The sequence below is a fragment of the Python bivittatus genome, unplaced genomic scaffold, assembly GCF_059951505.1.
Source record: "Python bivittatus isolate LINGU-HERP-01145 unplaced genomic scaffold, Pbiv_v1 ctg000570_np1212, whole genome shotgun sequence".
Taxonomy (NCBI): Eukaryota; Metazoa; Chordata; class Lepidosauria; order Squamata; family Pythonidae; genus Python; species Python bivittatus.
In genome coordinates, this window is record NW_028277097.1 from 2506994 (window position 1) to 2523487 (window position 16494).

At 36.7% G+C, this 16494-nt stretch overlaps 1 protein-coding gene across 3 annotated transcripts in view; it reads left to right on the forward strand.

The window, feature by feature from the left end:
* Positions 1–679: 679 nt before the first annotated feature.
* SLC38A9 (solute carrier family 38 member 9) overlaps positions 680–16494 on the forward strand; it is a 57622-nt gene continuing 41807 nt past the window's right edge. Inside the window, exons 1-8 of one of the 3 annotated variants that reach the window (XM_088152641.1) lie at positions 680–874; positions 3220–3323; positions 4601–4742; positions 9894–10026; positions 10635–10756; positions 10884–10947; positions 11067–11160; positions 12568–12738. In XM_088152641.1, the coding sequence (XP_088008767.1) occupies positions 4639–4742; positions 9894–10026; positions 10635–10756; positions 10884–10947; positions 11067–11160; positions 12568–12738 (688 nt within the window). In that variant the 5' untranslated portion in view covers positions 680–874; positions 3220–3323; positions 4601–4638. The other 2 variants (XM_025171284.2, XM_088152640.1) reach the window with 2 other exon arrangements.

Below are 16494 nucleotides of genomic sequence, written 5' to 3' on the forward strand. Positions count from 1 at the left end.
AGATTATCACCAGGGATAGGTTGAAATGTAATCAAGAGGCAGGTATAAGTCAATGACACCAGAGGCATCTGGAAAATCTGGAGGTTTTGTCAAAACAAGGAAAGATGTGTCATGTTGTGACGCCAGTTCTGCTGCTTACGTAGATAGGTCTTGTGTCACAATGTTGTGATGCACTTTTGTCATTCCCCCCCCCAACCCCATACCTCTAGATCAGTGTTTCTCAACCGCAGCCGCTTTAAGCTGGGTGGACTTCAACTCCCAGAATTCTAATTCATGCTGGCTGGGGAATTCTGGGAGTTGAAGTCCACCCAGCTTAAAGCGGCTGCGGTTGAGAAACACTGATCTAGATGGTGTCTAAATAACAGCCCAGTATGTTTAATTCTGAAATCATCCCCCAGCCAGAAAGATTTACACATTAAAAACCCCAGTCACTAAATCCAATGTTATTAAATGAACAGGTTTTTGATTATGTGCCATCAAGTCGGTGTTGGGCATCCCCTTAAAACTCTTCCTTCAAAGCTAACTATCAGTGACTGAGATACTTAATGTCCGTTAACTCACACAGAATCAACTCTTCTTTCATTTCACTAACTGCCTATAATGAAATGTCACGGGCTGTCTACTATTTCTATCTCTATGGCTACCACTTAACTCCATAGAGGCAGAGTGAGCCACTCTAGTTTTTACCTCTATGGTGCAGTCCCATGTTTTCCTTCGGAATTGTGGAGGATTTGTTCAACTCTGGGCCGAAAGTGCTGATAAGGACGGAGACCGGGCGTGGGACCCGTTGTGCTTAGAACAGCAATACTCCTTCCTGTTTTTGCTCTTTGGCGGGGAGACGCCGGAGCGAGGCAGCGTCGAAACTCCAGACTCGGTAAAAAAAAAAAAAAAAAAGCACTTCCAGATAGAAAATCTGCATTGCATCGGGAGATTCAACTGCTTTGGGTGTCACTGCGTCGTACCTTTCGTTGAAGTTGATTTCTTTTACCTCATTATGAAAAAGAATATTGAACTGCATAGGTAGGACGTAGCCCCAAATTAAGAGCTTTTAAACGGGGTGGCTACAAGAAACTGGTTCGCTCTGGGTTCAATTCTCCGGCTTAGAATTCATAAGTGAATCTTTAAGAATAGTCTTGTTGCATTGTGCTCAGCAGTAGTTTTAAGGGTGGCATAATATGATGGGTGATTGGGCGCCCGTTTCCATGGAGAACATCTATCCATGTGGTCGCTCGGAGTTGAAAACGATTGGATAGCACATAACCAGTTTATTTTCTACAGTAGCAGTCCCTATACATAAATTCTGGAGGAGATGTGCTATTTCTGTAACCTTTAATGCTTTTGCTAGAACAAAACAGACAAGTGCGGAAACTTGGTCAAGTCCCAGGGCCTGCTGGTGACGGGTCTGCTGACCCATCCCTCCCACCCGTATCGATAGGAACGGAGTTAGTGCTAGGTATCGCTGGTGCAGGGGTACCAAGGCATCGTTTTGAGAGAAAACAAACATGGCCTAAGTTTGTATGGACTGTATTGTAAGCCACAGCACTACTCACTAGCCACGCTGCTGCTTGAAGTATCTGCTCTCTGGGCAGAAGAACGCCTAAGCGTTCTTGGTGGCCTTCAGATGAGTTGAAGTAAAGTTGATTTAGACCAGTGTTTCTCAAACTTGGCAACTGGAAGATGTGTGGACTGCCACTCCCAGAATTCCCCAGCCAACCATGATCTAGAAGTATCCCCCTGGAGAGAACATTGTACAAAACAAAGTGTTGAGATGGGACCAGCATCCCAGTACAGATTTTCCTAATGGCAAATATATAAAGCTTTCTTAGCTTTTCTTAGAATGTTGGAATTCCCAGTTACTATTTATAGGAACTTTGGACATAAATAAAGGGCCAAGGCAAAAAAATGGTAGGGTGACCGGAAGGGGGATTTTCCTCAGGTAGCAGACTTGTATGGCTTCAGCAGCTTGAAGGTTAGTTTAAATAAAACAGACTGATAATTCTGGGATCATCATGCTTGAAAGTGCTCCAAGCAAAAGCGGAAACTTCCTGTAAAAATAGCCTCCAACCTGCGTTAATACATGATTTGGAACAGTAGTCAACTGAGCAGGTTTTCTTTGCTGTCCATCAGTATGATCCCAAGTTTCAGAGAACTTTTTTTCTGATCTCTGATGATACCTTTCCATGCCTGTGTACTGCGATAGGGACGAAAAAAATATCTGTGTTTAAAAGTTGTATCTTCATCAGGCATCTTTCCCTGATGTATCAACTAACCTCTTCCACCCAGCAAATTTGCTGCAAAAGGTTTCTGCTTCATCTGGTATAGATTTTAGGAAATGTGCAAGAAGCAGTAGTGGAAAGATGCATATGTGTTTCTTGTTACATTAAACCTAGCCCTGAATGGTCAGATAAGTTCACATAAAGGTTGTGTGCCACTCATCCTGAAGGACCAACAGTTTGGCCACATCTGATTTAGGAAGTCCCAAATGTAGTTTTGTACAGGAAAAAAAGAGGTCCTCTATCATTTATTCAAACTGCTTATACACATGTGTAATAACAAGCAGTAATTTTTCTTAGGGTTACAGTGCTAGATTTTGATTGCAAAAATTCAGAAGACCTATAGGTGGCAGCAAAAGGATATAGAAAACTTCAACTCTGGCAGCTATCCAGCTTTTTCCAGCCCAGATCTGGTAACCCTATTTCTCCCTTATTTGAAACAACTGAATTTGAAAATTTTGAAACTAAAATTCTGGCCTTGGTTTTGCTTAACGTTTTTAAGTAATAGAATACTACATTATTATTTATATTATTGTTGACAGAGGACTGTTTCAGGAACAAACTCCCTGGAGATATAATTACAATCTTTGACTTTCCAACTCGTATCTAGGGATACAAAAAATCCCAGGCCATACAGATTTCCTTTAGTCTGAAATCTTAAACACACTTATCTGCAAATCCCATTATACATACATCTATATACACATACAAGATTGTCATGTTCCTTCTTTTTTTTAAAAAAAAGTGCAATAAAATAATATTTGTAGGTGATGTCATATAAGCATGCATATTATTTCTCCAGTTTAAAAAAGTCCTTAATGGAGTCAGGATAACTTTTCCTGAGACTGGGTCAGCTTCAGCATTTGCATACTTATCTTTTGACTTTCTGTCACTTCCTTTTTCCTCTTACTTTAATCAACTGATTTGTTATTGTTCTTTATTCCAGTTAAAATATGCTGTGCTGCCTCTGTTCTGGAATGTGGATGTCTATTTACAGTCTTCCACTTCTCTTTTAAAAGCTGCTGTTTATATTTAGACTCTCTTTTAATAGTAAGTATCATAATAATTTCTCATTAAAAAGCAACAAGAGTTTGATTTCCCACCACTTGAGCTATAGAGACACATTTCTCCCACTGAATGCTTAAAGTACTGCAGAACTCATGGAATTCTTGTGTAAGAATGCATCTATATATTTATGCAAACCACTTCCCTGCTAGTCTAACAAAAGCGTTATCAGAGTGGCTTGTACAACATCAGTAATAAATATGCATATATGGCCAATAGCACTAGAGGTTTTCAAGGATATTTCTCTAATGTATCTCTGCAGCTTGTAGACAAGATTCTTTGCCATTTTGGAACCAGATGCAGACCTGTACAATCACATGATGTTAACTGGTTTGGAGAGTTGATTCCCCCCCCCCAATGATTTATTTGAAAACAGAGTAAAGCTAATCTGGGTTTTTGGAAACACAACAATTCTGCTGAATTTGTGGGTGATAATTTCCCCATTTCCAGAAGTTCTTGCCTCCCTATACTTTGTGATTCCTGAACTCTATTGATGTAAAAAAATGGCTTAACAGCTTTGCTGAGGAATCACTTAGACATGGGGGGGGTGGGAATGTTCAAACTGCTTTTGCTATAGACAGACTTATGGCTTAGGGTTGCTGTAAACCAATGTTTTTCGAACTTTGCAACTTTAAGATGGGTGGGCTTCAACTCCCAGAATTCCCCAGCCAGCCATGGCTGGCAAGGGAATTCTGGGAGTTGAAGTCAACACATCTTAAAGTTACCAGGCTTGAAAAACACTGCTGTTAACCCAGCCAGGCTATATCTTAATCCGTGAGTAAGAAAGGTAATATGATTGCCTCTTCATTCCGTATTCAAGTGTGCAGCAGATTTGCACTTCATGTTAAATTATAAGATGGTTAGCTTGGTTTCATTTTAATATGTGCTGTGAATCCAGTCATTATGGCTTAGTGGGTTGTACAAACTCACCCAATGTTATATGAAATTAACATGATTTGTGAACCCAACTAGCTTAGCCCTTTTTTTAAAAAAAGTTGCAACTAAAATATCAGTCAAGTTTTCTCTGTGCTAGAATTCAGCTATACTCTGCATCTCTAATAAAACTTACAATAAAAAGAAAGACCAGTCTTTTCAGAGTATACAGTTGGGGAAAGAGCCCCCTTTTATTAAAGTCCCACATAAATGTGTGTTTTCAGGGAGAATTTCATTTCTTCTATAATTTTTTTTTCATTATATGAGGACACTTTATAGAAATGAAAAGACAACTCCTTCTAACAATATATCTATTTCATTTTTTAAAGTTAAATTAACATAGTAGATACAAAATCATTCTTCTCTAATGGAGGAAGATGCTACTCCATTTCTAATTCCTGTGGGAAGTGATGAAAATGATCTCGGAGTCCTTAATATTCAGTTTAACCCAGAAGACCTGAAGGGCAAAAGGTAAGCAGAAATATATAATTATACATTTCAGTAATAATATGGATAGTTGTTGGATTTTTTTTTTGTTAGAAGTATTCAGCTTTTTAAAAAAAAAATCTGGTTGCATAAAATCTTCATTTTAATGCTGTTTATTTCAGTTTATGTTCCTGCTTCATTAGATCTTAATTTAAGTATATAGTGATACTGTATATAGCATAGCAACTATCTGTTATATCAAGGTATTTGCTGGATGACTGAAAGTAGAATACAAACACAGCCATTAATGCTTGTTTCCAACCCAACTTTCAAATAGTGACTAGTTTACTAAATTAGCTCTAATTGCCTGACTTCACACAAAAAAACCACACTTGGGTTTGCATCATTTGTCCCCTAGTAGCTAATTTTCTGGGGTTACACTGCCAACCGTGTTTTAGTCTATTGTAATGTGCATATTCGGTGAGTGGCTGGGTTTCTGTTCAACCTGAACCAGGGTTTTAATAATGGTTTATTGTAAGGCCGACTGTGATCTTTGAGGTTAAATGTAAGTTGGGCTTCTTATGTCATTGACACAGCAAACAGCCACCACCTTCATCCATTTAACCCAGATACTATACCCTACCACAATCCTAAGATATAGCATCTATATTAAAAGAATCTAAGATGGTGGCTATTTAAAGTTCATATAACATGGTAAACCTAACATCTTGATTAAAAAGTAGTATGCAGGAAGGGGGTTCAAAATAGCTTTTTGCCATTGTAACTGAGATGTATTACTTAGTATATTATGCAAACACAGCCAATAGCTGAGTTTATATGTAATGCTTACCCATAAAGTTTGCTAACCACAGTGGCTGACTTCGTCTAACAGCTAAGCCATAAACCAAACAAACCACATTATAGCTTAATGAAACCATGCACTGAGTGCAAAGTGTGTTGGACTGCCAGCATTCTATAGAAGAGCAGCCTAGTTTGAAAAAAAAGATCCTGCTTTCAGTAACTATATTTAAATATAGTTAGTTGTGTGGAATTACAGAATTACTGTCTGGAGCATGGCTTATTCATAGGTTATGTGTTGTCATAAAATTACAAATAGCCATCCCCTGGCTATGTTGATAGTTGTTTGGATGATAACCGGCTGCTATGTTTTATTTTTTATATTTATTTATTTTATTGTAAGTTGCCTAGAGTTTATTTATTTATATTTCAAATTTGTCACGGTCCATCTCAGTGCAGAGTTACATATGTGAGATGGGCAGCTATATAAATTGAATAAATAAATAAAAAGAAGCCTCTAATTCTTAAATGTAAAATGTAGTATGATTACTGGAGGGGAAAGCAGGAAAAATAAAATCTTGTTTAGTATCTCCACTTAATATCTGAGGTACTTGGAGTAAAACTACATTTTACAACTTGATATTTATAACATCTGATCTCATGACTTTCTATATGATTGTTAAAAATCTAAGATTTTTTTAAAATCTGTGGAAACCCTAATTATATTTTAAAAAATTATTGGAACTGCCAACTTCCCTCTTCCTTATGATTATGTGCCATCAAGTCATTTTTTACTTCTAGCGACCACCTGGATAGATTTTCTCCATGATGATCTATCGCTAACCTGTTCTTTCAAGTCTCCCAGTCGTGCATTTATCGCCATTGTAATCAAGTCCATCCACCTTGCTGCTGGTCATCCTCTTCTTCTCTTTCCTTCCACCTTTCCCAGCATTAGAGCCTTCTCCAGAGAGCTGGATCATTACATGTCCGAAGTAGGATAATTTGAGTTTGATCATTTGTGCGTCGAGTGAGAACTCTGGATTGATTTGTTCAATGATCTAGTGGTTTAAGGCTTCATATTAATCTATATAAGGCTCTAATCACCTTACACCTTCTTCCTTATACTGTGCCTTTTAATGCACAAAATCTCATTTTGTGACAAATGAGAATGCAGGGGGTAAAATGTTTACATTTGTATATCAGGTCATAATATCTTAAATTAAGTTTACATGGCACAGTATATCATGATGTGATTTGCTTGCTTGTACATTAGAACAGTATGTGAACCCAGCCAATTTATTTAGTAAACCATGTCTTTATAGTTTAGCATAGTGTATGAACTTAGTCCATTGTGACTTATTCAGTAAACAACAATTAAGGAAACTATAGCTTAACATGTTGGGTGAATATATCTGATGTCGGCTTCTGATGTAAGTGACAAAGGTCTTGATGGCCAAATTGGAAAAGATACCTATATTTTTGTAATCATTATATAGAGAGGAGAACTTCTTAAGAATGGAAGAGAGTTGTTACTATGTTTCTAAATGTGTACTTTCCTACATTTTTCCATAGTACAGTATACTACTTATTCTTGCATAAAGGCAGAGCAAGTGTAGAGAGTAGGTGAACCCTGTGCAGAAATACAGTATATTCATTAACAGGGCTTATCTGGAATGTAAAAAAGGAGGATAAGTCTACATATGTGAAGATTGCTCAGAGACAGAGAAAAACAATCATAACCTATCCATAGATCTCTGGAATTTTCAGCCGTATCCTAAAATTGATGATGTCTGGGTTGATGTCTCAATAAGCGTTCGTGCAATATTCTAAGCCATAATGTGGTAGGTTTGGTTTGGGCTGAATGTATTATATGAAGCCAGCCACTGTAGTCTCCAAACTGTGATTTATGGGCTAGTGTATTATGTGAACCCACCCTTTCTGGTTATTCAATAAACCACAATTAAGCAGTGCATGGCTTAGCATAGTGTATGAGCATAGCTGAAATTGGATTATTTGCTTGGGATTAACATTATTGTGTGAAACCAGATACTGCAATGTGTAACTGGTATATAGCTTTGCACAATGTGTGATCACAGCCAATTATGGATTATTCAACAACACAATATTAAACAACTGGTGGCTTAGCACAGTGTGAGAATTCAGCTGATGCATTGACTAAAGTATGGTTTTTCATATCACAGTAATTGTAGCAGAAACACCACAGATCTGCTGCTTTCCTCAGAATGGTGCCTCTTAAAAAAATTGAGACTGCAGTTCCCATAGACTTTCTATCCGAAATTATTGCTTAAGTTTAAGGAAGTCAGCAGTCTCTCTTACAAATTAATTATACATGTTTTTGTTTGACAAAGTAACCTTATTTTCTGCATATATGAGAAAGATGGGTTTCTTGAAAACTTACTCAGTTCTTAGCAATAGGAAAGTTATGGAAATCCAGGGCAGATGAAGCCCTGAACCCTATTGGGTACCCGGGTTAAGTGCAAGTTTGCGTATGTGTATTTCCTGAATCATTGCTACAGCATCAGAGGATGACTTGTAAATGCGCAAAACAACTTTTTGCAGGCCAAACATCACTAGGAGGTCTTTGACATCCCTTAATGCTTCAGCTGTAATTAATGAAGTTAGAAAACTAATAGATGTGAATCATCTCTAAAACACTACAGAAGACAAACATAAAAATCTTGATAGTAGAGTGGAGTTGGCAGACTTCTAGGAAATCTGCATCCCAGCTGACATCATTTTGGGCATGGTTGTTCTTGCGTTCTCTACTTCGGGAGAATGTGCCATGAGGCAAATGGTATAAGGCTGCGGGATAAGATTCCAAAATCTTATTTTGGAAGAATTTTAAGAAAATATTTCTGGAATGACATTTAATCCATCCTGTTCAAATTCTAACACAGATTCTTCCATTTCCTCAAACACAGACTATTTATGTATATAATTTGTGGTTCCAGGGGTAACTTTATTGGTATATGGTCAGCTGGAGAGACACTGAACTATATGTTCTGTGGCCAACATAAGTGTGTCATTTTTATTTTGCTCTTGTCCTGTCATAATAGATTACACTGTTCATAATTATGGTGTGTAGTTTCACACAAATAATCCAGAGCAACTGAGGCTGCTACTTCTTTTTAATTAGACTGCCTAAAATATGGAAGTATAGAGTCCAACTTTGCTCTTCAGCTTGGTTTGTATGGCTCCTTTGCTAATGGTTATCTGACCCAAATAACTGAATTTTCTGGGTTCACACAGTACACTAACCCATAATCTAACCATTTGGAATCCATTAATATAACTGCCTAGTTTGGATTCTTTCAAACTTGGCAGCTTGAAGATGTGTGGACTTCAACTCCCAGAATTCCCCAGCCAACTTGCTGGCTAGGGAATTCTGGGAGTTGAAGTCCATGCATCTTCAAGATGCCAAGGTTAAGAAACACTGGTCTAGTTTGTGGTTCAGTGCATTGTGTCAATACAATTATGGCAGTAGATCCTGAACAGTGTAATGCATCTCTTTGCAGAAATCCTCATTAAATTTTGCAATGGGGCTATTGGGTTTCAAGATCATGAAGAAAAGGCAGTGTGTCTTGCCTGACAGCTATACATGAGAAATCTTGCAAAGAAAGCCTCTGAATCTTCTAAAATTATTTTCTATGCACTTTTATTGTGGAATCAAAATGCAGGACCCTAACAAATAATCAAGGCTCCCTGCACTATTTATTAAATAAACAGTATGTACCGGAGGGGACCACCCCATCAAAAGGATAGTGAGAGACACCCTTGCAAACAAAAGGATGCACTGATATTTATACATTTCAGAAAAAAAGGAAATGATGTAAGTATACATATTCATGTGATGATGCAGGCATACATATTCATAAGTAATAAGGTCTCGAGTTACTTCCTGCCCTTCTGCTATCTACTATTTACAAAGAAAACAATCGTCTTACTGAGAAGAAACAAAGGAGGGGGCAATTCAGCCAAATGCCAGGAAGAACACATCCTCCTTCAAGACAGATGCCTTGGTTGCTATGGGAATGTTCTGATAAGATTGACAAGCTAGTGTGAACGAGATGTTAAACTAGCTTCAAGGCTGTTTGCAAATTCCTTTATGTTTCAGTTTGACCCAACTGGCACCATTCAGCTAAACATTTATTTTCCTCACATTATAATTAAAACTGATGTGCTTGAAGTAGCTAAGAATATGCTTCTTTTTAAAAAGCTAATAAACTATAATAACTGTATGTGCTTGTCACTGTAAATATATAAATGCATAAAAATCCTTTTCAGAAATAAATAGCAATTTGTTGCTATTATCAGTGACAGTCTGGCCGCTTATTAATTCTGACTTAGAGAGCATTCAAGTTTTTGTTTTTCTTTTAGGCCATTCCACATAGAACCAAAAAATATTTTTAGCGTGAACAATGATATACCAAGAGTAACAGACGAAGCTTCAGCAATGAACAAGCGGATTCACTACTACAACAGGCTCACTTCGCCTTCTGATAGAGCTCTGGTAAATGAAAGATAAACTGTTGCCGAATATCTGATAGAAAAGCTGTGACAGCCTTGGGGTCTTCTCTAGATCACTTAATCTCTAGCAGCAATATTCTGTCAGACATAATCTGATTGATTTTCCTCTTGAGAACTATCCTTTCAACGTTTATTTTTTTATCAATTTGTATATCTGGAAAGGAAAATGAAATATGTCTGATTGCTTTTGTCAAAAAAAATTGGGTTATACAATAAATCAGATGCATGAGGATCTGCGTATTTCTCAAATGCCATATAACTACTAGAGGCGATCCTAAAATAATTTCACATTTCATTAGTAGCAGTGTTTCAGAAGCAGATTTCAAGGCAGGGCAAACCCTTTTAAAGTAAAGCTGGTTAACGTTAGCAGACCAGTTCCTACGTTAAACAAAAGAAAAAAGCAGGATTTTATCTGAGCCAGGACTGAATACTTCTCATGGGTCAAAAGGAGTAGCGCTGGGTCTGAAAATTGTCAGAATAACTGTAACCAAATTTCCCATATCTAGACTTGTGAAGCAAAGCAATGCAAACAATACCGAAATGTTAAAGATTTAGTCTGTACTAATGCTTTGGGCTTCCCTCTTTTGTTAGGTGGCACCTGATCATGTTCTTCCTGCTCAAGAAGAAATCTATGTGTATAGTCCTTCGGGAACTGCTTGCAAAATTGATGGTTATGTTGGTGGTTCTGGAAAAAACTCCAGTATAATAACAATGTATGTCAAGTGTTTTGTTTGCATTTGTTTATCTAAATATTCTATTCTGAAATATATTCTAAATACTTGAATTGGCCTCAAATATAATGCAGATTTGCTTATGATTGTTCTTTGTGTTCACCCTTAGATTCATGATCTGGAATACAATGATGGGTACATCTATATTAAGTATTCCCTGGGGTATCAAACAGGTAACACTATTTTGTGTCTCTGTATTAGGACAAATTTTGCCTGCTAAATCTTACACAACAGTTTGTATTAACAGCACAATTTGCGTAAGCATTTAGTTAAATGTTTAATTTCCAAACAGGCTGGATTTACTACCGGAATCTGTATTATTCTGCTGATGGGCATATTGACTCTATATTGTTGCTACAGAGTTGTGAAATCCAGGCCAATGATAAGTAAGTATATGTTTCATTAAGTATGTGTGGGCCTGCTATAGAGACTGATGCACTTTAGAACATGAATCAGAGATGTGCAGTTTATTTATCATAGGACCACCTTCTTGTGCTACATTAACTTTTCAGTCTGTGTACTCTAGAACACACAGGGCTTTCCTAGGATGACATATTAAAGAGGAAGTAGCAATGAACACAGTTGTCTTGCAAGAAGGGAGATGTTCCTGAACTTCTTACTGAGCAACTCCTAAATGTTTCTGATTTTATCAGATGATATAATTTGACAGCTATTGGGAACCTGGTAGGATCTACAACTCCAAGTCTTAACTTTGGCCTCCTGTGTACAGTTGTAGAGTTGAGAGCCATCTGCTTAATTTTTCTGGTGTGATCTAAACTAGCCAGGATGGTGCTGACAGATTGGTTAGGTTACAATAGTTGACTGGTAACCCGATATAATTTTAGGAGGAGTTCAATGCATCTGGAGAACTCCAGATTAGGGAAGGTTGGTTTGGACAGTATTATTCAGCAGGCATTGTCAAAAATTACACTCAGTTCTGTAGTGAATACAGCTGTGCTGATGCTTGCTGGATTCTACCAAAATTGAAGGAGGTCCATAGTAAGACACTAGCAAGACCTCTTCTCCATTTTGGCCCATTTTGAATACCTTGCAGTGGTTCCTGCATGCACAAGCTCCTTGTTCTTGGAACCCTCTGTTAACCTCTGAGCATATCAGGTAATCATTAAGATCCAATGAACACAATGGGGTGTATAGAAAAATATGTGAAACTACTGGGTCTGTGCAGATCCACCCTTCATTCTGCTTAAACTCCCATATTTTCCTGTTAGGTTTCTGTGTTACATTGGCAGAGAAATCTGTATCAAGAATTCTGCTTAGTTTTGTCGGTAGTACTAGAATTTTGTGGGAATAAGATCTTCAATTTAATATTTGATTTTTTTAGTAGAATGGCTTGAAAACCACCCCAGATATTAAATAATCTAGTCTACCTATAGGTGCTATTCAAGTCATTTGCTGTTCAAGCCTACTTGTATGTGTATGTAATGGGGTTTATAATTTAATCTGTAACCAGTTTGTTGCAGAAGGCTGGTTCAGACTGCCTGAAGGCATCTCAAAAAGTATCCAAGTGCAATTTCTTTCAGTGTGTGTATAAATCTTTAATTTATACAAATAATTGCAATAATAGCACCATCCCTTTTTTTTTAAGTCTTTTATCAGCATACTGGGAATCAGACTTTCTTTGTAATGCTAGCATTAACTCAACTTGGTGTTTAGAGTGTTTAGATGTGTCTTAGAAGACCTTAAAATAATTAGCATAGCATTAAATTACTGTGTCTTGGCGTTATGTCTTTGTTGATGGATATCACCTATTCTCTTATTTTTCTTCTTTTCAGCTTCAGTAGATACCTCAACTTGGGAATTCCCAGATGTTTGTAAATATTATTTTGGATCTTTTGGTCAGTGGTCTAGCCTTTTATTTTCATTGGTGTCACTTGTTGGAGCCATGGTGGTTTACTGGGTACTCATGTCCAATTTCCTTTTCAACACTGGAAAGTGTATTTATAGTAAGTGCACATTTTTCTGTTAATTGCTTTCAGATGGGGCACGGTATTCCTCGTTAATAAATAGATATAAGAGGGCCCTTAGGATTACATTAGTTCAAAAAATCTTCAGTGTCTTTACATTTATAGCATATAAATAATTTAAATAAATACATATTTATTTTCCATGCATATGCTCAAGCAGTTTTAGAAAATATGAAAGTTCTTCTAATATAAGAATGATAGCCATAACAGAAGAGATTCTGAAGGAGCTCTTTCTTCTATGGACACTGTTTTTCTTCACTGTTTTTTTCCCATTAGCTCCAATGTGAGAGAAAATATATATGCAGACTCCAGAGCTAGAATTCTTTCCTATCCCCACATTCCACTACCATGTTGAGAGAACAGTAGATCTAATGGATTCTAAGCGACTGCTGTCCTGCCTTTGACATACTTCTAAAATGTCTCCTTTTAACCAATACTTCCATTAGATCAACTTTGTTGGTGGAGTAAGAGTCTCACATTTGAAGTTCTGAATGTGGTCCTTGTTGTCTTAGAAATGAAAAACTGCTAAACTTTGTAGCACCCAAAATACTTCCCAAAGAACCACTGGATTATGGTCTTAATTTAAATCTGCATTTATGCCACTTTTTCAAAGTGGGCTCTATGCCCAAAATAGTTAATATTAAAATCAAATGTCAAAATAAAGCATTGTAATAAGAAATAAAGGAGAAGCATGTTAACAGATTCACTGAAATCAATTTCTGAATTATACCATAATATCAGTGAAAAAATACAGTCCCTAACTAAAGTATAGCAGCCTAGTAAAAAATAAAACAATTGAGCAAGGGTTAAGTAACCCAGCCTCTGCTTTGCTTAAATTGCCAAAAATTTAAATGCAATTTGGAATCAGGATGGAGTCTAAACAGGTGATCCACTGCTAGTTCGCTTGGCTGTTCTAACAAGCAGAGGCAGCAGTAAAGGGAAAATGCTGGGCGTTAGCAGTAGCAAGTATTTCCTACACACTTGTTCATTCAGTGTGATTGTCAATGGCTAGTCCACTTTACATAGGACAGGAAAAGGAAAAGACTCCAAGTTGAACTTAGCTCCCAGTGATTGCATGGCACACCCATGCAGCTTATTTATTTTTCTAGGACATTGTCTTTATTTCCCAGTTTAGCCTACAGCCCTGGAATTACTTGATGTTTCACCATCCAAGTGTATTATTATTGTTGGTCACACAGTCAGCCAGATATTTAGACTGGATTTGGCATTTTTATCCACCTATCAAGTTCTTCCCAAAGACCTGGGATAGGCAGATGTTGGTGTTCGATGGTGTTAAAGGTATTGTCGCAGGATGTAAGCTGTTCCGAGTAAAGCTGCCTTTTGCAATTGACTGATGATTTTGTCAGTGCCGATGGTCTTCAAGTGGTACTCCAAGATGTTTTGGGATTGCACCCAAGTGCCTATTACTATTGGTACTATCTTTGCTTTCTTTTGCCACAGTTGTTCTATTTCTAAGTCTTTGCAGGTCTTTGTATTTTGTGATTTCTCAAGTTCTTTCTCTTCTGTTCTGCTGTCTGCAGGTATTGCAATGTCCACTATCCAGACTTTTTTGTCTTTCTTATCAACAGTTGTTAGGTTTTCTGACCTATTGCACTAATCTGAAACACATTTACTTGGAAGCAAGTCCCAGTTGGTTGCAGTAAGCCTGCCACAGTTAGAAATAACTGCTGCTGTCAAGTGGATAACACTAAATTTGAATGAGACATATTTTCTTATTTAAGCAGTTTATCCAGCAGATGGCAATACAATGCACTGCAGTGTGAAAAGGTAGACCAGGCTAAATCGCATAATGATGTGGACCTTTTTTTCTCTTTTCCATGGATGGGGTTCCCTCCCACACTTTATTTAAATGTATTAACAATGCCATGGAGTATACTGTATGCAGAAACAGAAATTACAACCTTATTTAATTAGATTGCCTACTAGCCAGTTCCAGGCTGCTAGATAATCATTATGCCTTTGTTACACATTTGTTGAAACCAGTGAAGTAAAAATCATATTCTGTTTTATTGGCTAACTTTTCCATTTAACCGATTTTCCAGTATATTTGCCATCATATGGAAATACTCACATTCTCTCCTTTTTCCAGGATCTTGCTACTACCTTTCTGGCTGCAGCCAATAAGAGCATATCAACTTTCTATGTTTCAAGGCATCATTTGTATTATTTTTTTAAAAATAGACCAATGTAAAATCTGATATAACACCTGAGCAATTATATTAGTGATCTGTCCTATTTTAATTTTAAAAAATCAGTCCAAAAATGCTGAACAACTTTACAAGACCATACATATGATACTATGAACCTTTTCCTTATACATTTTTTTTCTCCAAACACATAAAGTTTATGCTATAATTTACCATGTTAAGTTTCTTTGGCATTGAATGTCACCTGTAAAATACTTCAATTGAGTTTTCTCTAATTTTGGCCAAAGTCAGTTTCAGTGGTTTTCTGGGCCAGTTGGATAATCAGTGAAGATACTTTTATATCTGGTTTCCATATCACTTTCAACCAATTCAAAAAGTTTGTCCTTTCTTCTAACAGAATGTTGTAATTTAGATCGTATGACTCACATAGACCAATAGCATTAATTAAGCAAGATGCAAACATGGCAAAATAACATTTTCTAATTTCTTGTAAAATAATTCTGTAAATCCATCTGTTTGAGGGATTTTCCTGTTTTTATGTTCTCAGTAGCCATTTTAACTTCTACCTCTGTTACTGGTTTATTACCAGAATTCATACACTCTTCTGAGAGTTTCTTTATATTTATTTTATTAAGATAGTTCTTAATTTCTAAAGGATTCCATGACTTTGTTTTATATAGGTTTAAAGCTTTCCATTATTCTTCTGCAATCATATATGAATTTCCCATCTGAAGATTTAATTTGAGAAATATGTTTCTAGTGATGCTTTTTTAAAACTTGTTCTCAACTAATTTGGAATTTTTGTCACTAATTTTCTAAAATGTTTGATTAAGAGATTGTAGATCAGATACTGTTTCATCCATATCCAAGCTGTGTGGTTCTGTTCTTTTAGAATCCAGTTTGTCATGACTTTTAACACTTCTGTTTTTTAATGTAAGTTTTGTAAGTAGGTTATCTCTTGCATTAAAATTTTCCTTTCATCTTTTAAATTTTCTTTTTGTAGCTATTTTCACAGAGCATTATTCCTCTAATGCTGGGGTCCCCAAACTCTTCAGTTTATAGACCCCTTCATGAAGTTTCAGATTGTTCATTGACCCCCAAACATTTATTATATGAAAATAATTTAATAAATACTACTTTAACTAATAGTACTATAAATAACAACATCAACCCTGGACAGTCCCATCGATCCTTGGAGGTCAATATTGTCCACTTTGGGAACCCTGCTCTAGTGTATCACAGTATCCCACAACTATGCCCCTCAGAGCATCTCTTCCATTTAATTCAAAGTACTGTAACTCTGGGACTTTTTCCCTATTTTTTTCACTGTTTAAGAGGAAAGAGATGGAATTAATTTCCAAGACATTTATCTTCCAGGAGATCTGTCTCCTTTTGAGTAACCCCAAATGGGTGCATGGTCAGAAATTAAAATGAATCTAATTTCAGCTGATAAAATGCCATTAGACCATGTTCTAGAATGAGGTTTTTCAAATTGGGTTCCATGCACCCCTAGGTATCCATAAGGACTTTAATGGATTCTGCAGGACTAAGGGAAAAAAAAGTCTGC